The 24977-nt window shown below is 51.8% G+C and overlaps 1 protein-coding gene across 2 annotated transcripts in view; it reads right to left on the reverse strand.

Annotated features, from left to right (window-relative positions):
• ace2 (angiotensin I converting enzyme 2) overlaps positions 1-24977 on the reverse strand; it is a 161494-nt gene that overhangs the window by 42353 nt on the left and 94164 nt on the right. For both annotated transcript variants that reach the window (XM_067992425.1, XM_067992424.1), the window contains 3 exons: positions 24566-24688; positions 14321-14499; positions 7227-7285 (listed from right to left, as the gene is read on the reverse strand). In XM_067992425.1, the coding sequence (XP_067848526.1) occupies positions 7227-7285; positions 14321-14499; positions 24566-24688 (361 nt within the window). The remainder of the gene's footprint in view (positions 1-7226; positions 7286-14320; positions 14500-24565; positions 24689-24977) is intronic.

The raw sequence follows: 24977 nt of genomic DNA on the forward strand, positions 1-24977 counted from the left end.
ACAGACCTCCTCCTCCCCCAGTACTCCCCATCGTGGGCCTCCTCCTCCCCCAGTACTCCCCATCACAGGCCTCCTCCTCCCCCAGTACTCCCCATCACAGACCTCCTCCTCCCTCAGTACTCCCCATCACAGGCCTCCTCCTCCCCCAGTACTCCCCATCACAGACCTCCTCCTCCCCCGTTACTCCCCATCGTGGGCCTCCTCCTCCACCAGTACTCCCCATCACAGGCCTCCTCCTCCCCCAGTACTCCCCATCAAAGGCCTCCTCCTCCCTCAGTACTCCCCATCACAGGCCTCCTCCTCCCCCAGTACTCCCCATCACAGACCTCCTCCTCGCCCGTTACTCCCCATCACAGGCCTCCTCCTCCCCCAGTCCTCCCCATCACAGGCCTCCTCCTCCCCCGTTACTCCCCATCACAGACCTCCTCCTCCCCCAGTACTCCCCATCACAGGCCTCCTCCTCCCCCAGTACTCCCCATCACAGACCTCCTCCTCCCCCAGTCCTCCCCATCACAGGCCTCCTCCTCCCCCAGTACTCCCCATCACAGGCCTCCTCCTCCCCCAGTACTCCCCATCACAGACCTCCTCCTCCCCCAGTACTCCCCATCACAGACCTCCTCCTCCCCCAGTACTCCCCATCACAGGCCTCCTCCTCCCCCAGTACTCCCCATCACAGGCCTCCTCCTCCCCCAGTCCTCCCCATCACAGGCCTCCTCCTCCCCCGTTACTCCCCATCACAGACCTCCTCCTCCCTCAGTACTCCCCATCACAGACCTCCTCCTCCCTCAGTCCTCCCCATCACAGGCCTCCTCCTCCCCCGTTACTCCCCATCACAGACCTCCTCCTCCCTCAGTACTCCCCATCACAGACCTCCTCCTCCCTCAGTACTCCCCATCACAGACCTCCTCCTCCCCCAGTACTCCCCATCACAGACCTCCTCCTCCCCCGTTACTCCCCATCACAGGCCTCCTCCTCCCTCAGTACTCCCCATCACAGACCTCCTCCTCCCCCAGTCCTCCCCATCACAGGCCTGCTCCTCCCCCAGTACTCCCCATCACAGACCTCTCACTCCCCCAGTACTCCCCATCACAGACCTCCTCCTCCCCCGTTACTCCCCATCACAGGCCTCCTCCTCCCCCAGTCCTCCCCATCACAGACCTCCTCCTCCCCCAGTACTCCCCATCACAGACCTCTTCCTCCCCCGTTACTTCCCATCACAGACCTCCTCCTCCCTCAGTCCTCCCCATCACAGGCCTCCTCCTCCCCCGTTACTCCCCATCACAGACCTCCTCCTCCCTCAGTACTCCCCATCACAGACCTCCTCCTCCCTCAGTACTCCCCATCACAGACCTCCTCCTCCCCCAGTACTCCCCATCACAGACCTCCTCCTCCCCCGTTACTCCCCATCACAGGCCTCCTCCTCCCTCAGTACTCCCCATCACAGACCTCCTCCTCCCCCAGTCCTCCCCATCACAGGCCTGCTCCTCCCCCAGTACTCCCCATCACAGACCTCCCACTCCCCCAGTACTCCCCATCACAGACCTCCTCCTCCCCCGTTACTCCCCATCACAGGCCTCCTCCTCCCCCAGTCCTCCCCATCACAGACCTCCTCCTCCCCCAGTACTCCCCATCACAGACCTCTTCCTCCCCCGTTACTCCCCATCACAGACCTCCTCCTCCCCCAGTACTCCCCATCACAGACCTCTTCCTCCCCCGGCACTCCCCATCAAAGACCTCCTCCTCCCCCAGTACTCCCCATCACAGACCTCCTCCTCCCCCAGTACTCCCCATCACAGGCCTCCTCCTCCCCCAGTACTCCCCATCACAGACCTCCTCCTCCCCCAGTACTCCCCATCACAGACCTCCTCCTCCCCCAGTACTCCCCATCACAGACCTCCTCCTCCCCCAGTACTCCCCATCACAGACCTCCTCTTCCCCCGGCACTCCCCATCACAGACCTCCTCCTCCCCCAGTACTCCCCATCACAGACCTCCTCCTCCCCCAGTACTCCCCATCACAGACCTCCTCCTCCCCCAGTACTCCCCATCACAGACCTCCTCTTCCCCCGGCACTCCCCATCACAGACCTCCTCCTCCCCCAGTACTCCCCATCACAGGCCTCCTCCTCCCCCAGTACTCCCCATCACAGGCCTCCTCCTCCCCCAGTACTCCCCATCACAGACCTCCTCCTCCCCCAGTACTCCCCATCACAGACCTCTTCCTCCCCCGTCACTCCCCATCACAGACCTCCTCTTCCCCCGGCACTCCCCATCACAGACCTCCTCCTCCCCCAATACTCCCCATCGTGGGCCTCCTCCTCCCCCAGTACTCCCCATCACAGGCCTCCTCCTCCCCCAGTACTCCCCATCACAGGCCTCCTCCTCCCCCAGTACTCCCCATCACAGGCCTCCTCCTCCCTCAGTACTCCCGATCACAGACCTCCTCCTCCCCCAGTACTCCCCATCACAGACCTCCTCCTCCCCCAGTACTCCCCATCACAGACCTCCTCTTCCCCCGGCACTCCCCATCACAGACCTCCTCCTCCCTCAGTACTCCCCATCGTGGGCCTCCTCCTCCCCCAGTACTCCCCATCACAGACCTCCTCCTCCCTCAGTACTCCCCATCACAGACCTCCTCCTCCCTCAGTACTCCCCATCACAGACCTCCTCCTCCCCCAGTACTCCCCATCACAGACCTCCTCCTCCCCCAGTACTCCCCATCGTGGGCCTTCTCCTCCCCCAGACCTCCCCATCACAGACCTCCTCCTCCCCCAGTACTCCCCATCACAGACCTCCTCCTCCCCCAGTACTCCCCATCACAGACCTCCTCCTCCCCCAGTACTCCCCATCACAGACCTCCTCCTCCCCCAGTACTCCCCATCACAGACCTCCTCCTCCCCCAGTACTCCCCATCACAGGCCTCCTCCTCCCCCAGTCCTCCCCATCACAGGCCTCCTCCTCCCCCAGTCCTCCCCATCACAGACCTCCTCCTCCCCCAGTACTCCCCATCACAGGCCTCCTCCTCCCCCAGTCCTCCCCATCACAGGCCTCCTCCTCCCCCAGTACTCCCCATCACAGACCTCCTCCTCCCCCAGTACTCCCCATCACAGACCTCCTCCTCCCCCAGTACTCCCCATCACAGACCTCCTCCTCCCCCAGTACTCCCCATCACAGACCTCCTCCTCCCCCAGTACTCCCCATCACAGGCCTCCTCCTCCCCCGTTACTCCCCATCACAGACCTCCTCTTCCCCCGGCACTCCCCATCACAGACCTCCTCCTCCCCCAATACTCCCCATCGTGGGCCTCCTCCTCCCCCAGTACTCCCCATCACAGGCCTCCTCCTCCCCCAGTACTCCCCATCACAGGCCTCCTCCTCCCCCAGTACTCCCCATCACAGGCCTCCTCCTCCCTCAGTACTCCCGATCACAGACCTCCTCCTCCCCCAGTACTCCCCATCACAGACCTCCTCCTCCCCCAGTACTCCCCATCACAGACCTCCTCTTCCCCCGGCACTCCCCATCACAGACCTCCTCCTCCCTCAGTACTCCCCATCGTGGGCCTCCTCCTCCCCCAGTACTCCCCATCACAGACCTCCTCCTCCCTCAGTACTCCCCATCACAGACCTCCTCCTCCCTCAGTACTCCCCATCACAGACCTCCTCCTCCCCCAGTACTCCCCATCACAGACCTCCTCCTCCCCCAGTACTCCCCATCGTGGGCCTCCTCCTCCCCCAGACCTCCCCATCACAGACCTCCTCCTCCCCCAGTACTCCCCATCACAGACCTCCTCCTCCCCCAGTACTCCCCATCACAGACCTCCTCCTCCCCCAGTACTCCCCATCACAGACCTCCTCCTCCCCCAGTACTCCCCATCACAGACCTCCTCCTCCCCCAGTACTCCCCATCACAGGCCTCCTCCTCCCCCAGTCCTCCCCATCACAGGCCTCCTCCTCCCCCAGTACTCCCCATCACAGACCTCCTCCTCCCCCAGTACTCCCCATCACAGGCCTCCTCCTCCCCCAGTCCTCCCCATCACAGGCCTCCTCCTCCCCCAGTACTCCCCATCACAGACCTCCTCCTCCCCCAGTACTCCCCATCACAGACCTCCTCCTCCCCCAGTACTCCCCATCACAGACCTCCTCCTCCCCCAGTACTCCCCATCACAGGCCTCCTCCTCCCCCAGTCCTCCCCATCACAGGCCTCCTCCTCCCCCAGTACTCCCCATCACAGACCTCCTCCTCCCCCAGTACTCCCCATCACAGACCTCCTCCTCCCCCAGTACTCCCCATCACAGACCTCCTCCTCCCCCAGTACTCCCCATCAAAGGCCTCCTCCTCCCCCAGTACGCCCCATCACAGAACTCCTCCTCCCCCAGTACGCCCCATCAAAGGCCTCCTCCTCCCCCAGTACTCCCCATCACAGACCTCCTCCTCCCCCATTACTCCCCATCACAGACCTCCTCCTCCCCCAGTACTCCCCATCACAGACCTCCTCCTCCCCCAGTACTCCCCATCAAAGGCCTCCTCCTCCCCCAGTACGCCCCATCAAAGGCCTCCTCCTCCCCCAGTACTCCCCATCACAGACCTCCTCCTCCCCCAGTACTCCCCATCACAGACCTCCTCCTCCCCCAGTACTCCCCATCACAGAACTCCTCCTCCCTCAGTATTCCCCATCACAGACCTCCTCCTCCCCCAGTACAGCCCATCACAGACCTCCTCCTCCCCCAGTACGCCCCATCACAGACCTCCTCCTCCCCCAGTACAGCCCATCACAGACCTCCTCCTCCCCCAGTACTCCCCATCACAGACCTCCTCCTCCCCCAGTACAGCCCATCACAGACCTCCTCCTCCCCCAGTACTCCCCATCACAGAACTCCTCCTCCCCCAGTACTCCCCATCACAGACCTCCTCCTCCCCCAGTACTCCCCATCACAGACCTCCTCCTCCCCCAGTACTCCCCATCACAGGCCTCCTCCTCCCCCAGTACTCCCCATCACAGACCTCCTCCTCCCCCAGTACTCCCCATCAAAGGCCTCCTCCTCCCCCAGTACGCCCCATCACAGACCTCCTCCTCCCCCAGTACTCCCCATCACAGAACTCCTCCTCCCTCAGTACTCCCCATCACAGACCTCCTCCTCCCCCAGTACAGCCCATCACAGACCTCCTCCTCCCCCAGTACTCCCCATCAAAGGCCTCCTCCTCCCCCAGTACGCCCCATCACAGACCTCCTCCTCCCCCAGTACTCCCCATCACAGAACTCCTCCTCCCCCAGTGCTCCCCATCACAGACCTCCTCCTCCCCCAGTACTCCCCATCACAGGCCTCCTCCTCCCCCAGTACTCCCCATCACAGACCTCCTCCTCCCCCAGTACTCCCCATCACAGACCTCCTCCTCCCCCAGTACTCCCCATCACAGGCCTCCTCCTCCCCCAGTACTCCCCATCACAGACCTCCTCCTCCCCCAGTACTCCCCATCACAGACCTCCTCCTCCCCCGTTACTCCCCATCACAGACCTCCTCCTCCCCCAGTACAGCCCATCACAGACCTCCTCCTCCCCCAGTACTCCCCATCACAGGCCTCCTCCTCCCCCAGTCCTCCCCATCACAGACCTCCTCCTCCCCCGTTACTCCCCATCACAGACCTCCTCCTCCCCCAGTACAGCCCATCACAGACCTCCTCCTCCCCCAGTACTCCCCATCACAGACCTCCTCCTCCCCCAGTACTCCCCATCACAGACCTCCTCCTCCCCCGTTACTCCCCATCACAGGCCTCCTCCTCCCCCAGTCCTCCCCATCACAGGCCTCCTCCTCCCCCAGTACGCCCCATCACAGACCTCCTCCTCCCCCAGTACGCCCCATCACAGACCTCCTCCTCCCCCAGTACAGCCCATCACAGACCTCCTCCTCCCTCAGTACTCCCCATCACAGACCTCCTCCTCCTCCCCCAGTACAGCCCATCACAGAACTCCTCCTCCCTCAGTACTCCCCATCACAGGCCTCCTCCTCCCCCAGTCCTCCCCATCACAGACCTCCTCCTCCCCCAGTACTCCCCATCACAGAACTCCTCCTCCCTCAGTACTCCCCATCACAGACCTCCTCCTCCCCCAGTACTCCCCATCACAGACCTCCTCCTCCCCCAGTCCTCCCCATCACAGACCTCCTCCTCCCCCAGTACTCCCCATCGTGGGCCTCCTCCTCCCCCAGTACTCCCCATCACAGACCTCCTCCTCCCCCAGTACTCCCCATCACAGGCCTCCTCCTCCCTCAGTACTCCCCATCACAGGCCTCCTCCTCCCTCAGAACTCCCCATCGTGGGCCTCCTCCTCCCCCAGTACTCCCCATCACAGACCTCCTCCTCCCCCAGTACTCCCCATCACAGGCCTCCTCCTCCCCCAGTACTCCCCATCACAGACCACCTCCTCCCCCAGTACTCCCCATCACAGGCCTCCTCCTCCCCCAGTCCTCCCCATCACAGACCTCCTCCTCCCCCAGTACTCCCCATCGTGGGCCTCCTCCTCCCCCAGTACTCCCCATCACAGACCTCCTCCTCCCCCAGTACTCCCCATCACAGACCTCCTCCTCCCCCAGTACTCCCCATCACAGGCCTCCTCCTCCCCCAGTACTCCCCATCACAGACCTCCTCCTCCCCCAGTGCTCCCCATCGTGGGCCAGGCTGTCCATTTGACCAGCTGCCGGGCAGGAGGCCAACATTCAGGAAGCAAATGATGTCCTGCCCTGTTATATCTGAGAATATTTATTTGAGATGAGTTCTTTCATGGCTCCTCTGTTTGCTGCTTGTGTGACTATCATTTTTAGTTTCGGCTCCCATTTTTACCATAGCAATCTCCCGACACATGATGTCTACTTCTCTGGATTTAAATCGCTAATGTCAGGGTGTGTATATTTCGAGAGTTGTATTTCTGGTGCCGTGTGAGAATCAGTATCTCACCCACCAGGCCACTGTTCCCTGATATTGGCACCAGCCATTGTTTTAACACTTGGCTTTTGCTTTTGAATCAATGATTTCTGGCAGGAGAAGACCTCACACACATAAACCTTGCTATTCATTATTGTCCAATCATTTTAATTAACCGTTCGGCAGTATAAGTTATTGCACTGCAGTGATACATAACTAAACCCTGAACAGCCTGGTGGGTTACTGAATCTTTAGCACACAACTCATACCCTGATTTGACTGTGCGAAAATACAGTTAATAAAATCAGTCTTACAGCATCATCTCCAAGGGCAGTCTTCAGACTAATCCGTACTTTAAATGCCTCATTTATATCTGAAAATAGAAAGAAGGAAGAAAATGTCCAACCATTTGATTCAGATCCTAGAAGTAGACTTTGAAAATTAATACTATATATTTATACGGTCTATGTATTTAAAGCTGTATTTACTTGTTTCTACTGGTCACTGATTATATGACAAATATTTCAAAATATGTGGTAAAGTAGAGTAACTAAAAGAAACATGCAGCCTGGAGTTCCCTCCAGATGACGTGGCTTAAAAGATCGCTGGATTTTTAGTGAGTTACGTGCATAACAGCAAACGCCCACGTCCCCTCGATCTTTCACACCCGTCCATCAAACCCTCTGTCCAGACGAGTCTCTGCCCATAAAACTGGCCACGAGTCTCTGCCCATAAAACCCCTCCAACCCTCAAACACAAGTATCCTCCAATTGAACTCGTTCGAGTGTCTCTCAACATTGGGATCATCACAGGGCGCAGCCAGGATGGAAGACCTTTTTCTGGGCTTTTAATTGTAATTTCTATTTACCCTCATTGAGACTTGTATAAAAATGGAAAAGCTTCCCCGATTGCAGGTTCCGAAACACCCTGTGTCCAATGTGCAGGAACGATGGTTTAATGAGTCGAAACTTAAACTTTAAGGCTCAAAGAAGAAATGTCCTGGTGTGGGTTCAGCATTTCCTTGTGCCCCGATTGTTTACACTGATTTACGCCCGTTTTGAGTTTGGGCATATACTAATGAGATTGGGAGGATACGTCAGCAGTTTCGGGTCTAAATTCTGGGTCGTGCCCAAGGAGGAAACTCCAGGACACAGTAGGAGTCGAGTGGGGAAAATGTTTTAGGAATTTTATTGTTTTTGAAAGGGGAGTGTCATGCACAGGTGCAGAAAATAATCAATAAGGCTAATGGAATGCTGCCCTTTGTATCTAGAGGACTGGAGTACAAGGGGGCAGAAGTTATGCTGCAGCTATACAAAACCCTGGTTAGACCGCACCTGGAGTACTGTGAACAGTTCTGGGCACCGCACCTTCGGAAGGACATATTGGCCTTGGAGGGAGTGCAGCGTAGGTTTACTAGAATGATACCCGGACTTCAAGGGTTAAGTTACGAGGAGAGATTACACAAATTGGGGTTGTATTCTCTGGAGTTTAGAAGGTTAAGGGGTGATCTGATCGAAGTTTATAAGATATTAAGGGGAACAGATAGGGTGGATAGAGAGAAACTATCTCCGCTGGTTGGGGATTCTAGGAGTAGGGAGCACAGTCTAAAAATTAGAGCCAGACCTTTCAGGAGTGAGATTAGAAAACATTTCTACGCACAAAGGGTTGTAGAAGTTTGGAACTCTCTTCCGCAAACAGCAATTGATACTAGCTCAATTGCTAAATTTAAATCTGAGATAGATAGCTTTTTGGCAATCAAAGGTATTAAGGGATATGGGCCAAAGGCGGGTATATGGAGTTAGATCACAGATCAGCCATGATCTTATCAAATGGCGGAGCAGGCACGAGGGGCTGAATGGCCTACTCCTGTTCCTATGTTCCTAAATTGCGACCAAAAATAACATTTGAAAATTTTGAATAAAATGTATTTTCCGAGCAGAGGGTGAAGGATTATGAATGAAAGGGTTTAACTCCTTGACAAGTAATTGAGTTAAACCCAGATGCAGTAATAGAGTCTTAAAAGAGCACACACATGGAGAAGATGAATAGTTGGTTTAATCTCTTGATGGTGATATCAATGTTAAGGCTTTTTCAGTTAATGTAGTAGACGAATTCCCTGATTTTAACCGGAAGCGAGAAATGGGAATCGGGTGGGGTGGGGTGGGGGGTCGAGGCAGATGTCAAACCCTCGATCTCAGCAGCATGAAGTCTGGGCAATTTTAACTCCTGGGCCTCATCTGCGTCTCACCGACAGCTGCCCACCTGAGACAGACAGGAAGCAGTAGTTGGCAGGAGTGGAAGCCTCGATGGACTAGCTGGTCTTTTCCTGACCGCCATTTCCGTATGTTGGTAATATAATAATATAATTTCGGGGGGCAGGAGGATGCCCTCTCGCACCAGAGCAACGGTTGCCAGCAACAAGGTAAGTTGCAGGGAGGGGGTATTGGGAGGGTCTTGTTGGAGGGTAGGTGGGCAGGGGAGGCCTAAAGATTACTTGTGGGGCATTGGAGAGCACTCCTGCTCCTCCCAGGCCCAGAAGGAAAGTAAAGACAATTGAATTTTTTGGGCCTCTTCCGGCCTCGGATGTTTTCCCGTGCCTGAACCTGGCAGAAAACGTACAGCAGCACAACACTCAGGCCACAGTTAAAATTACAGTCAGGGCCCAATGAAGGAGCCCGCCAGCTTCGGGCAGGTGTCCTTGTGCCCGCTGAGAAGAGCAGGTTAAAATAGAAGACAACGGAAACAGTGCGACCTGTTGGAGGGTAAGTCACCCGGCCAAATTTAACGACCCACCCGCCCGGTTTCCACTGAAGGCAGGGATAAAATCGCCCCTTCAGGGATGTGGGCGTCGCTGGCGATGCCGGCATTTATTGCCCATCCCTAATTGCCCTTGAGAAGGTGGTGGTGAGCCGCCTTCTTGAACCGCTGCAGTCCGTGTGGTGACGGTTCTCCCACAGTGCTGTTAGGAAGGGAGTTCCAGGATTTTGACCCAGGGACGATGAAGGAACGGCGATAGATTTCCAAGTCGGGATGGTGTGTGACTTGGAGGGGAACGTGCAGGTGGTGTTGTTCTCATGTGCCTCCTGCCCTTGTCCTTCTAGGTGGTAGAGGTCGCAGGTTTGGGAGGTGCTGGCGAAGAAGCCTTGGCGAGTTGCTGCAGTGCATCCTGTGGATGGTACACACTGCAGCCACAGTGCGCCGATGGTGAAGGGAGTGAATGTTTAGGGTCGTGAATGGGGTGCCAATCAAGCGGGCTGCTTTGTCCTGGATGGTGTCGAGCTTCTTGAGTGTTGTTGGAGCTGCACTCATCCAGGCAAGTGGAGAGTATTCCATCACACTCCTGACTTGTGCCTTGTAGATGGTGGAAAGGCTTTGGGGAGTCAGGTGGTGAGTCACTCGCCGCAGAATACCCAGCCTCTGACCTGCTCTTGTAGCCACAGTATTTATATGGCTGGTCCAGTTAAGTTTCTGGTCAATGGTGACCCCAGGATGTTGATGGTGGGTGATTCGGCGATGGTAATGCCGTTGAATGTCAAGGGGAGGTGGTTAGACTCTCTCTTGTTGGAGATGGTCATTGCCTGGCACTCGTCTGGTGCGAATGTTACTTGCCACTTATCAGCCCAACCCTGGATGTTGTCCAGGTCTTGCTGCATGTGGGCACGGACTGCTTCGTTATCTGAGGGTTTGCGAATGGAACTGAACACTGTGCAATCATCAGCGAACATCCCCATTTCTGACCTTATGATGGAGGGAAGGTCATTGATGAAGCAGCTGAAGATGGTTGGGCCTAGGACACTGCCCTGAGGAACTCCTGCAGCAATGTCCTGGGGCTGAGATGATTGGCCTTCAACAACCACTACCATCTTCCTTTGTGCTAGGTATGACTCCAGCCACTGGAGAGTTTTCCCCCTGATTCCCATTGACTTCAATTTTACTAGGGCTCCATGCTGCCACACCCGGTCAAATGCTGCCTTGATGTCAAGGGCAGTCACTCTCACCTCACCTCTGGAATTCGGCTCTTTTGTCCATGTTTGGACCAAGGCTGTAATGAGGTCTGGAGCCGAGTGGTTCTGGCGGAACCCAAACTGAGCATCGATGAGCAGGTTATTGGTGAGTAAGTGCCACTTGATAGCACTGTCGACGACACCTTCCATCACTTTGCTGATGATTGAGAGTAGACTGATGGGGCGGTAATTGGCCGGTTTGGATTTGTCCTGCTTTTTGTGGACAGGACATACCTGGGCAATTTTCCACATTGTCGGGTGGATGCCAGTGTTGTTGCTGTACTGGAACTGTTTGGCTGGAGGCACAGCTAGTTCTGGAGCACAAGTCTTCAGCACTACAGCTGGGATGTTGTCAGGGCCCACAGCCTTTGCTGTATCCAGTGCACTCAGCCGTTTCTTGATATCACGTGGAGTGAATCGAATTGGCTGAAGACTGGCTTCTGTGATGGTGGAGATATCGGGAGGAGGCCGAGATGGACCATCCACTCGGCACTTCTGGCTGAAGATGGTTGCAAACGCTTCAGCCTTGTCTTGCACTCACGTGCTGGACTCCGCCATCATTGAGGATGGGGATGTTCACGGAGCCTCCTCCTCCCGTTAGTTGTTTAATTGTCCACCACCATTCACGACTGGATGTGGCAGGACTGCAGAGCTTTGATCTGATCTGTTGGTTGTAGAATCGCTTAGCTCTGTCTTTTGTATGTTGCTTCCGCTGTTTAGCATGCTTGTAGTCCTGTGATGTAGCTTCACCAGGGTGGCACCTCATTTTTAGGTACGCCTGGTGCTGCTCCTGGCATGCTCTTCTACACTCCTCATTGAACCAGGGTTGATCCCCTGGCTTGTTGGTAATGGTGGAGTGAAGAATATGCCGGGCCATGAGGTTACAGATTGTGCTGGAATACAATTCTGCTGCTGCTGATGGCCCACAGCCCTCATGGATGCCCAGTTTTGAGCTGCTGGATCTGTTCTGAATCTATCCCATTTAGCACGGTGGTAGTGCCACACAACACGTTGGATGGTGTCCTCAGTGTGAAGATGGGACTTTGCCTCCACAAGGACTGTGCGGTGGTCACTCTTACCAATACTGTCATGGACAGATGCATCTGAGATAGGTAGATTAACGAGGATGAGGTCAAGTAAGTTTTTCCCTCGTGTTGGTTCGCTCACCATCTGCCGCAGGCCCAATCTGGCAGCTATGTCTTTCAGTGTCAGCCAGCTCGGTCAGTAGTGGTGCTACCAAGCCACTCTTGGTGATGGACATCGAAGAGTACATTCTGTGCCCTTGCTGCTCTCAATGCTTCCTCCAAGTGGTGCTCAACATGGAGGAGGACTGATTCATCAGCTGAGGGAGGACGGTAGGTGGTAATCAGCAGGAGGTTTCCTTGCCCATGTTTGAACTGATGCCATGAGATTTGATAGGGTCCAGAGTCAATGTTGAGGACTCCCAGGGCCACTCCCTCATGACTGTATACCTCTCCGGAGTTTTGAAGACTGAGAGGTGATCTCATTGAAACATATAAGATTCTGAGGGGGCTCGACAGGGTAGATGCTGAGAGATTGTTTCCCCTGGCTGGAGAGTTTAGAACTAGGGGGCATAGTCGTAGGATAAGGGGTCGGACATTTAGGACCAAGATGAGGAAAAATTTCTTCACTCAGAGGGTTGTGAATCCTCTGAAATCTCTGCCCCAGAGGGCTCTGGCTGCTCAGTCATTGAGTAAATTCATGGCTGAGATCGATAGATTTTTGGACTCTGGGGGAATCAAGGGACATGTGGATCGGGCGGGAAAGTGGAGTTAAGGTAGAAGATCAGCCATGATCTGATTGAATGGTGGAGCAGGCTCAAGGGGCCGAATGGCCTACTCCTGCTCCTATTTCTTCTGTTCTTATGTTATTATGTGAACATTTCCAGAGGTAAAGGCTTCCTCTGAATAAGAAAGTATGAATGAGAAAGGACATTGAGCCTGTCAAACCAGTTCCTTCCAACAAACATTGTACAATTTATTTTATTGTGGACTCAACCCAGCGTGTTTATCTCCTGACCCAGTTTAATCCAAACAGGCAAAACGTCCAAAGTTTTATTTCAGAGAGGTAGGAAATTGTCAGCCTATTAGTCTAATGTCTGTTGTGGGGAAATTACTCGGGGTGAGTGAGTGAGTGAGGGGTGGATGATTGAGGGTTGAGTGGGTGAGGGTTGAGTGGGTGAGGGTTGAGTGGGTGAGGGTTGAGTGACGGGTGGGTGAGGGGTGAGTGCGTGAGGAGTGAGAGAGTGAGGGGTGAGTGAAAGGTGGGTGAGGGGTGGGTGTGGGATGAGCGAGTGAATGGTGAGTGAGTGAGTAAGAGATGCTGGGTGAAGGGTGGGTGGGGCATGAGTGAGAGAGTGAGGGGTGGGAGTGTGGGAGATGGGAAGGGGTGGGTGGGGGATGGGTGGGCGATGGGAGGGGTGGATGGGGGATGAGTGTGTGAGGGGTGGGTGAGTGAGGGGTGGGTGAGTGAGGGGTGGGTGAGTGAGGGGTGGGTGGGTGAGTGAGGGGTGAGGGGTGAGTGAGGGGTGGGTGGGTGAGTGAGGGGTGAGGGGTGAGTGAGGGGTGGGTGGGTGAGTGAGGGGTGGGTGGGTGAGGGAGGGGTGAGGGAGGGGTGGGTGAGTGAGGGGTGAGTGGGTGGGTGAGGGATGAGTGAGGGGTGGGTGAGGGGTGGGTGAGGGGTGAGTGAGTGGGTGGTTGAGGGATGAGTGAGGGGTGGGTGAGGGGTGGGTGAGGGGTGAGTGAGTGAGTGGGTGAGTGGGTGGGTGAGGGGTGGGTGAGGGGTGGGTGAGGGGTGAGTGGGTGGGTGAGTGAGGGTTGAGTGGGTGAGTGAGGGGTGGGTGAGTGAGGGGTGGGTGAGGGGTGGGTGGGTGGGTGAGTGGGTGTGTGAGGGGTGGGTGAGGGGTGAGTGAGGGGTGGGTGAGGGGTGGGAGCGTGGGAGATGGGAAGCTGGTCAGATGTCCTCCCACTGGAGTTTGTGGATTCAGTGGGAAAGCTCCTACTCAGCAAGGGGCAGGTGGGCATCACTGCAGGAAATCTGGCACCTGATCACCATCAGGAGGATGCACAGCCCCCTGAGGCCCCCTGAGTGCCCCTGGAGACCCCTCTCCAGGTGCTTCCCTAACATAGAATCATAGAATCATAGAACACAGAAGGAGACTATTCGGCCCATCGTGTCTGCTCTTTCCCCATACCCCTGCAATTTTCTCCCCTTCAGGTTCATCTGAAGAAGGCAGCAAAATTCTTGGGAAAGACTTACGTCCTTTACAGATCACCATTTCCTCAGATTGCTCACATCCATTGCGTTAACAAAGTGAACAAAATCAGGAGTGAGCAGTGAGGAATTATCACAGAGACGGTTGTATTCACCGACACTTTACTTACACGGGCTCCATTTGGTGTCCCAACCAACCATCCTCCCATTCGCCGCATTATTTATCTTCAGCCAGTCATACAAGGGTTTAAAATAGTGCAGCAGAGGTGAGGCATTCATTCTGGTTTCTCCAGTTACTTTCTCAAGCGCTCTGGTCCATGATTTAGACTTCCCCAATTTAAGCATATCACTGCATGACAGAGAAAAATATATTATAAACCAAGTGTTTATTTGAGTGAACTTCATAATTTTATAAAGAGGTACATATATCATATATATCTTCCACTTAAATAAGCCTCACTGCTTAATGGCAGCATGTGGTTGCCTATGGCGATATCTCATTCTTCTTGCAAGAGTTAGACTCCATGTGAAGTATCTATAACGAAAGATTTGAGTGGCTCCTGTCCAGATAGTTCCTATTCTGACAATCGATATGCTGAACATGGCAATGAATAGTATCATGAATTGGTTCCCACACATAGATGTTTGCTTTGTCTAGGATGTAACCTTACTTTGCAGAAATTATAACAACTGCAACAACTTGCATTTATATAGCGCCTTTAAAGTAGGAAAACAGCCCAATGAGCTTCACAGAAACGTAATCAGACAGAGAGAATTCACACTGAGCCAAAGAAGGAGATATTAGATGGGGTGACTAGAAGCCTAGTCAGAGGTAGGTTTTAAGGAGGATCTTATAGAAGGAGAGAGGTGGAGAAGCAGAGAGGTTTAGGGAGGGAATTCCAGAGCTTCGGTCCAGACGGCTGAAGGCACGGCCGCCAATGGTGGAGCGAAGAGAGTGGGGGATGTGTAAAAGGCCAGAGTTGGAGGAACATGGAGATCTCGGAAGGTTGTAGGGCTGGCGAAGGTTACAGAGATAGGGAGGGGCGAGGCCATGGAGGGATTTGAAAATGAGGATGAGATTTTTAAATTTGAGGCATTGGTGGACCAGGAACCAATGTAGAGCACAGGGGTGATGGGCAAGCAGGACTTGTTGTAAGCAGCAGTGTTTTGGATGAGCTTAAGTTTATGGAGGGTGGAGGATATGAGGCCAGCCAGGAGAGCATTGGAAAGTTGAGTCTGGAGGTGACAAAAGCATGGATGAGGGTTTCATTAGCAGATGGGCTGAGGCGGGGCGGAGACGGATGATGTTACGGAGGTGGAAGTAGGCGGTCTTGGTGATAGAGAGGATATGGGGTCAGAAGCTCATCTCAGGATCAAATAGGACACCACGGTTGTGAACGGTCTGGTTCAGCCTCAGACAGTGACCAGGGAGGGGGATGGAGTCGGTGTCTAGGGAACGGAGTTTGTGGCGGGGACCAAAGACAATGGCTTTGGTCTTCCCAATATTTAACTGGAGGAAATTTCTGCTCGTCCAATACTGGATGTGGGACAAGCAGCGTGACAAATGCCGTTTTAGAGATATGGCAGGGGCAGAAACTTGATTGGAGGGATTCAAACATGTAGTTGCAGGAAATATTGGCACAGATTTAGAAGGTGACAACACGTCACCTATAATCTTGCTATATGAAATGTTCAATCACTGAATTAATGAGATGTAGATGTATAGCAATGTTTTTGCATGGTGGGTATTATCAGAGGATGCTTGTGCAGGAGGAGCTGTGTTTGTTTCATGACATCAGCTATTGTCAGCAAAATAATTGTCTTTTCAAAACCTACTGGGAATTCTCAATCTGCTGTCTATAGTGTAAGGTGTTACTTCGCTGCTTAAGTGATAGCTGAGACCTTCTTAAGTTGTATTTACTGGGAGATGGGTTTGAACCCATGACTAGCAGTGTACCACTGTAGGACACAGCCCAAGGTTTAGCCCAGAAGGAGGAAAGATCAAAGGACGGATCAACTTGAAGTGCTCTTGGAAAACTGCAAAGAGCTGGTTATAAAGTAAAGCATGTACAGGAGCGAGACCTCTTCCCAGATTTACGAGAATGATTCCAGGGATGAGGGATTTTAGTTATGTGGATAGACGGGAGAAGCCGGGGTTGTTCTCCTTGGAACAGAGACGGTTGCGAGGAGATTTGATGGAGGTATTCAAAATACCCGACAATGTGGAAAATTGCCCAGGTATGTCCTGTCCACAAAAAGCAGGACAAATCCAATACGGCCAATTACTGCCCCATCAGTCGACTCTCAATCATCAGCAAAGTGATGGAAGCTGTCGTCGACAGTGCTATCAAGCGGCACTTACTCACCAATAACCTGCTCACCGATGCTCAGTTTGGGTTCCGCCAGGACCACTCGGCTACAGACCTCATTACAGCCTTGGTCCAAACATGGACAAAAGAGCTGAATTCCAGAGTTGAGGTGAGAGTGACTGCCCTTGACATCAAGGCAGCGTTTGACCGAGTGTGGCACCAAGGAGCCCTAGTAAAATTTAGTCAATGGTAATCAGGGGGAAAACTCTCCAGTGGCTGGAGTCATACCTAGCACAAAGGAAGATGGTAGTGGTTGTTGGAGGCCAATCATCTCAGCCCCAGGACATCGCTGCAGGAGTTCCTCAGGGCAGTGTCCTCGGCCCAACCATCTTCAGCTACTTCATCAATGACCTTCCCTCCATCATAAGGTCAGAAATGGGGATTTCGCTGATGATTGCACAGTGTTCAATTCCATTCGCAACCCCTCATAGGAAAATAGGAACATAGGAACAGGAGTAGGCCATTCAGCCCCTCGTGCCTGCTCCGCCATTTGATAAGATCATGGCTGATCTGTGATCTAACTCCATATACCTGCCTTTGGCCCATATCCCTTAATACCTTTGGTTGCCAAAAAACTATCTATCTCAGATTTAAATTTAGCAATTGAGCTAGTATCAATTGCCGTTTGCAGAAGAGAGTTCCAAACTTCTACCACCTTTTGTGCGTAGAAATGTTTTCTAATCTCGCTCCTGAAAGGTCTGGCTCTAATTTTTAGACTGTGCCCCTACTCCTAAAATCCCCAACCAGCGGAAATAGTTTCTCTCAGATAATGAATCTGTGCATGCCCGAATGCAGCAAGACCTGGACAACATCCAGGGTTGGGCTGATAAGTGGCAAGTAACATTCGTGCCAGACAAGTGCCAGGCAATGACCATCTCCAACAAGAGAGAATCTAACCACCTCTCCTTGACATTCAACGACATTACCATCGCCGAATCCCCCACCATCAACATCCTGGGGGTCACCATTGACCAGAAACTTGACTGGACCAGCCACATAAATACTGTGGCTACAAGAGCAGGTCAGACGAGGGGTATACTGCGACGAGTGACTCACCTCCTGACTCCACAAAGCCTTTCTACCATCTACAAGGCACAAGTCAGGAGTGTGATGGAATACTCTCCACTTGCCTGGATGAGTGCAGCTCCAACAACACTCAAGAAGCTTGACACCATCGAGGACCAAGCAGCCCGCTTGATTGGCACCCCATCCACCACCCTAAACATTCACTCCCTTCACCACCGGCGCACTGTGGCTGCAGTGTGTACCATCCACAGGATGCACTGCAGCAACTCGCCAAGGCTTCTTCGACAGCACCTCCCAAACCCGCGACCTCTACCACCTAGAAGGACAAGGGCAGGAGGCACATGACAACAACACCACCTGCACGTTCCCCTCCAAGTCACACACCATCCCGACTTGGAAATATATCGCCGTTCCTTCATCGTCACTGGGTCAAAATCCTGGAACTCCATTCCTAACAGCACTGTGGGAGAACCTTCACCACACAGACTGCAGTGGTTCAAGAAGGCGGCTCACCACCATCCTCTCAAGGGCAATTAGGGATGGGCAATAAATGCCGGCATCGCCAGCGACGCCCACATCCCATGAACTAATAAAAAAAAGTGAAGGATCTAGACAGAGTAGATAGAGAGAAACTGTTCCCATTGGTGGAATGGTCAAGAACCAGAGGACATAGATTTAAGGTGATTGGCAAAAGAACCAAAGGTGACATGAGGAAAAACTTTTTTACCCAGCGAGTGGTTATGATCTGGAATGCACTGCCCGAGGGGGTGGTGGAGGCAGATTCAATCATGGCCTTCAAAAGGGAACTGGATAAGTACTTATAGAATCATAGAATCATAGAAGTTACAACATGGAAACAGGCCCTTCGGCCCAACATGTCCATGTCGCCCAGTTTATACCACTAAGCTAGTCCCAATTGCCTGCACTTGGCCCATATCCCTCTATACCCATCTTACCCATGTAACTGTCCAAATGCTTTTTAAAAGACAAAATTGTACCCGCCTCTACTACTGCCTCTGGCAGCTCGTTCCAGACACTCACCACCCTTTGAGTGAAAAAATTGCCCCTCTGGACCCTTTTGTATCTCTCCCCTCTCACCTTAAATCTGTGCCCCCTCGTTATAGACTCCCCTACCTTTGGGAAAAGATTTTGACTATCGACCTTATCTATGCCCCTCATTATTTTATAGACTTCTATAAGATCACCCCTTAACCTCCTACTCTCCAGGGAAAAAAGTCCCAGTCTTTCTAACCTCTCCCTGTAAGTCAAACCATCAAGTCCCGGTAGCATCCTAGTAAATCTTTTCTGCACTCTTTCTAGTTTAATAATATCCTTTCTATAATAGGGTGACCAGAACTGTACACAGTATTCCAAGTGTGGCCTCACCAATGCCCTGTACAACTTCAACAAGACACCCCAACTCCTGCATTCAATGTTCTGACCAATGAAACCAAGCATGCCGAATGCCTTCTTCACCACCCTATCCACCTGTGACTCCACTTTCAAGGAGCTATGAACCTGTACTCCTAGATCTCTTTGTTCTATAACTCTCCCCAACGCCCTACCATTAACGGAGTAGGTCCTGGCCCGATTCGATCTACCAAAATGCATCACCTCACATTTATCTAAATTAAACTCCATCTGCCATTCATCGGCCCACTGGCCCAATTGATCAAGATCCCGTTGCAATCCCAGATAACCTTCTTCACTGTCCACAATGCCACCAATCTTGGTGTCATCTGCAAACTTACTAACCATGCCTCCTAAATTCTCATCCAAATCATTAATATAAATAACAAATAACAGCGGACCCAGCACCGATCCCTGAGGCACACCGCTGGACACAGGCATCCAGTTTGAAAAACAACCCTCCACAACCACCCTCTGTCTTCTGTCGTCAAGCCAATTTTGTATCCAATTGGCTACCTCACCTTGGATCCCGTGAGATTTAACCTTGTGTAACAACCTACCATGCGGTACCTTGTCAAAGGCTTTGCTAAAGTCCATGTAGACCACGTCTACTGCACAGCCCTCATCTATCTTCTTGGTTACCCCTTCAAAAAACTCAATCAAATTCGTGAGACATGATTTTCCTCTCACAAAACCATGCTGACTGTTCCTAATTAGTCCCTGCCTCTCCAAATGCCTGTAGATCCTGTCCCTCAGAATACCCTCTAACAACTTACCCACTACAGATGTCAGGCTCACTGGTCTGTAGTTCCCAGGCTTTTCCCTGCCGCCCTTCTTAAACAAAGGCACAACATTTGCTACCCTCCAATCTTCAGGCACCTCACCTGTAGCGGTGGATGATTCAAATATCTCTGCTAGGGGACCCGCAATTTCCTCCCTAACCTCCCATAACGTCCTGGGATACATTTCATCAGGTCCCGGAGATTTATCTACCTTAATGCGCGTTAAGACTTCCAGCACCTCCCTCTCTGTAATATGTACACTCCTCAAGACATCACTATTTATTTCCCCAAGTTCCCTAACATCCATGCCTTTCTCAACCGTAAATACCGATGTGAAATATTCATTCAGGATCTCACCCATTTCTTGTGGTTCCGCACATAGATGACCTTGTTGATCCTTAAGAGGCCCTACTCTCTCCCTAGTTACTCTTTTGCCCTTTATGTATTTGTAGAAGCTCTTTGGATTCTCCTTTGCCTGATCTGCCAAAGCAATCTCATATCCCCTTTTTGCCCTCCTGATTTCTCTCTTAACTCTACTCCGGCAATCTCTATACTCTTCAAGGGATCCACTTGATCCCAGCTGCCTATGCATGTCATATGCCTCCTTCTTCTTTTTGACTAGTGCCTCAATCTCCCGAGTCATCCAAGGTTCCCTACTTCTACCAGCCTTGCCCTTCACTTTATAAGGAATGTGCTTACCCTGAACCCTGGTTAACACACTTTTGAAAGCCTCCCACTTACCAGACGTCCCTTTGCCTGCCAACAGACTCTCCCAATCAACTTCTGAAAGTTCCTGTCTAATACTATCAAAATTGGCCTTTCCCCAATTTAGAATTTTAACTTTCAAAACCATTAACAAATTTTAGAAGCCAATTAGTTATGACAAAAGACCAATAAAATGCAAAACAATTGTGTGCAAATCTGACAGTTCATTGGAAAAAATAGCAGGAGGTAAGAACATGAGAAAATATAGGAAGAGAAACCCCTTCAGCCCATCAAACTGAGGTTTTTCCCACACACTGGCCCATTGGGCCTCCAATCAGGCATCAGTTGGGTAGAATGTCACGAGCACTAAATCTGAACGTTCCTTTAATGACCCCGCCTGATTTTGTTGATTAAGCTTCATTTCAATTGTGTGGCCGAGCTGTTGGATCTTACTGGGCCTGGTGTGAGCGACTTGGTGTTAAGGGGATGGGAAATCATGTGTAAGTAGCCTGCCCAAAGCTGCTGACATAGGATGATGGGTAAAATTCAAGGGGTGTAGTCATTTAATGGTCAGTGGCTGCGAATGGGAGAGAAATGTTAGCAGTCTTTAGAAATATTTTGAATATCTTTTGACGTATATTTCATGCTTTGTAAAAATTATCTGGATGACAATATTGGCTGACACGAAAAATGCAAAGGCAGGAAAGTGAGGAATGGAGCTGCACAGCATTCTAGGTCCCTGTTTGATGGCTGGTAAAGTGATGTGTCAGATGACCCTGAGGAGTGATGACCCTGTTTGCTGATCCAGGACATTCTCTCCATAGGACAGCATTGCAGCCTGCCTGAAAAGAGGATGAAGGTGGAGAGTTTGAGGGCACAGGTGACTGTTGCTGCCATTGGCAGTGTCATCCTCGGGTTCCTGACAGTGGGAGGTGTCTTGGCAGCAGGTGGCACAATTTTGTTACTGCCTGCCTGATATTTTGGAACTTCACCAGTTCTTCTGACAAATCCAAGTTAGTGTGGTCCGCCTGTAAATGTGGGTATTTGGGAACTGAGGGTGGGACCAGTCCACCTACGGTCGGGGGGGGGGGGGGTGGGACCAGTCCACCTCTGGTCGGGGGGGGGGGGGGGGGGGGGGTGGGACCAGTCCACCTCCGGTCGGGGTGGTGGGGGGGGGGGGTTGGGACCACTCCACCTCCGGTCGGGGGGGGGGGGGGGGGGAGAGATCAGTCCACCTCTGGTCGTGGGGGATGGTGGGACCAGTCCACCTCTGGTCGTGGGGGGGGGGTTGTAGGACCAGTCCACCTCCGGTTGTGGGGGGGGTGTGAGACCAGTCCACCTCCGGTCGGGGTGGGGTGGGGAGGGGGGGTTGGGACCACTCCACCTCCGGTCGGGGGGGGGGGGTGGGACCAGTCCACCTCTGGTCTGGGGGGTGGGACCAGTCCACCTCTGGTCTGGGGGGTGGGACCAGTCCACCTCTGGTCTGGGGGGTGGGACCAGTCCACTCTGATCTAAGGGTGGGACCAGTCCACTCTGATCTAAGGGTGGGACCAGTCCACCTCTGGTCCAGTCTGACCGACCTGCCATTGCTGTGTTTCTCCTCCTATTCTTCCTCCAAAAACAGAAGTAAAGTTGATTCCCACGGGGTAACCTATTGTGCCAATATGGTGGATGTGCCAAAATACTTGGCAAAAAAGCTTCTCGAAAATAAAGTCCTGACATGAAAAAAAGGAGCAAAAATTAACAAAAAAACCTGGAAAATAATCTCTAAATACAAGTGTGCCTTGAGGACTCTTTAAAAGCAAATCCACAGACAACACAGCCCCCAGCAACACTGGATGCCTCTTTTATTTGTAGATTTATAACTCATCGTTTTTCTGGTCAACTCCAGGAAATTCCATGGATATCTAAATTATATAGATATTTGAATCATCGACAGCTACAGGTGAGGTGCCTGAAGATTGGAGGGTAGCAAATGTTGTGCCTTTGTTTAAGAAGGGCGGCAGGGAAAAGCCTGGGAACTACAGACCAGTGAGCCTGACATCTGTAGTGGGTAAGTTGTTAGAGGGTATTCTGAGGGACAGGATCTACAGGCATTTGGAGAGGCAGGGACTAATTAGGAACAGTCAGCATGGTATTGTGAGAGGAAAATCATGTCTCACGAATTTGATTGAGTTTTTTGAAGGGGTAACCAAGAAGATAGATGAGGGCTGTGCAGTAGACGTGGTCTACATGGACTTCAGCAAAGCCTTTGACAAGGTACCGCATGGTAGGTTGTTACATAAGGTTAAATCTCACGGGATCCAAGGTGAGGTAGCTAATTGGATACAACATTGGCTTGACGACAGAAGACAGAGGGTGGTTGTAGAGGGTTGTTTTTCAAACTGGAGGCCTGTGACCAGCGGTGTGCCTCAGGGATCGGTGCTGGGTCCGCTGTTATTTGTTATTTATATTAATGATTTGGATGAGAATTTAGGAGGCATGGTTAGTAAGTTTGCAGATGACACCAAGATTGGTGGCACTGTGGACAGTGAAGAAGGTTATCTAGGATTGCAACGGGATCTTGATAAATTGGGCCAGTGGGCCGATGAATGGCAGATGGAGTTTAATTTAGATAAATGTGAGGTGATGCATTTTGGTAGATCGAATCGGACCAGGACCTACTCCGTTAATGGTAGGGCGTTGGGGAGAGTTATAGAACAAAGAGATCTAGGAGTACAGGTTCATAGCTCCTTGAAAGTGGAGTCACAGGTGGATAGGGTGGTGAAGAAGACATTCGGCATGCTTGGTTTCATTGGTCAGAACATTGAATGCAGGAGTTGGGATTTCTTGTTGAAGTTGTACAAGACATTAGTAAGGCCACACTTGGAATACTGTGTACAGTTCTGGTCACCCTATTATAGAAAGGATATTATTAAACTAGAAAGAGTGCAGAAAAGATTTACTAGCATTCGTACCGGGACTTGATGGTTTGACTTACAGGGAGAGGTTAGATAGACTGGGACTTTTTTCCCTGGAGAGTAGGAGGTTTAGGGGTGATCTTATAGAAGTCTATAAAATAATGAGGGGCATAGATAAGGTAGATAGTCAAAATCTTTTCCCAAAGGTAGGGGAGTCTATAACGAGGGGGCATAGATTTAAGGTGAGAGGGGAGAGATACAAGAGGGTCCAGAGGGGCAATTTTTTCACTCAAAGGGTGGTGAGTGTCTGGAACGAGCTGCCAGAGGCAGTAGTAGAGGCGGGTACAATTTTGTCTTTTAAAAAGCATTTGGACAGTTACATGGGTAAGATGGGTATAGAGGGATATGGGCCAAGTGCAGGCAATTGGGACTAGCTTAGTGGTATAAACTGGGCGACATGGACATGTTGGGCCGAAGGGCCTGTTTCCATGTTGTAACTTCTATGATTCTATATCATCAGGGTCTCATTTAAATATTGCAATTGGGTGGTTGGTGAGCACTTGAAAACTGAGATGGAAAATGAAATCGAACATTAAATGGGTGAAAATCCTATATTATCAATATCCGCCCACATTACTGATTGATTATGCCATCTTAACGTTCATTTATTTGTCATAGCCAATCAGAGTATCTATCCTACTATGTGTAACTTGCAATTGCACTGTCGTGGATTCAAAAACACAATCACCTGTTCACACTTATAGTTACCGGAATCATGTCCACTCTTGTGTAAACCTTCTTGTTACAGGGAAAGAACATGGCTAGACTGTAATGAACAATAACCTAAAGAACTCTCACTGTGTCATGAATTATTTTAATATTTCAATATATCTTATGAGCTGTTTTTATGAAATTATTAAATACAATCTGATCTCCTGCGATGTTGGCACAGAATATTTGTGATGTCTGAAGTGTGACAGGTAGTAAGTGTGATGCTTACAGGAGGTATGTGCCTTTTAATATATCATTGATATCTGGTATTATACTAATACTTTTATTAACTCTACAAGTAAACAAATGGGATAAAGGGCAAACTATGCTTTGTTTCCATTTCTGCTTGCTTTAGGAAGTAACATTGATAAATTGCATGGAATTCCCTTTACGTTGAGTGCACTCGCTGTTCGTACATCTATACCAAGATCCCAAAGGGATCGAAAACTTGCCTGAGCTTTTTGCCTGCTACTTTGGAGTTGGTGATATCACATTTGTGCAGTGGGCCAACGTGGCCAGCAGCTTTGCACAACGCTTCTTGGAACTGGAACTGATAGAAAGTCCTTGTGTAGTACCTAAAGGGAATGAGCGAGTCTCTTATTTTATGCTGTAAGTAAATAGTGCAGCAACTAACACACACCATTCTGCTCTTTAAATAAGCTTGTTCTTGGCACGGTAGAAAAACTCCAATTGACAAGCATGGTGCATTAATAATCCTCCAACATGAAGCTGAATTCAAGTTTTCTCACTGGTTATATTTGCCATAATGACCCAATACAAGCAAGGTAGCTTACATCTGTTCTCCAATGGATTATTCTCCAGAAAGTTGGCCTTCTCTTACTTTGACAAACTGTACGTATGCAC

Source organism: Heptranchias perlo, chromosome 11 (assembly GCF_035084215.1).
Source record: "Heptranchias perlo isolate sHepPer1 chromosome 11, sHepPer1.hap1, whole genome shotgun sequence".
NCBI classification, from domain to species: domain Eukaryota; kingdom Metazoa; phylum Chordata; class Chondrichthyes; order Hexanchiformes; family Hexanchidae; genus Heptranchias; species Heptranchias perlo.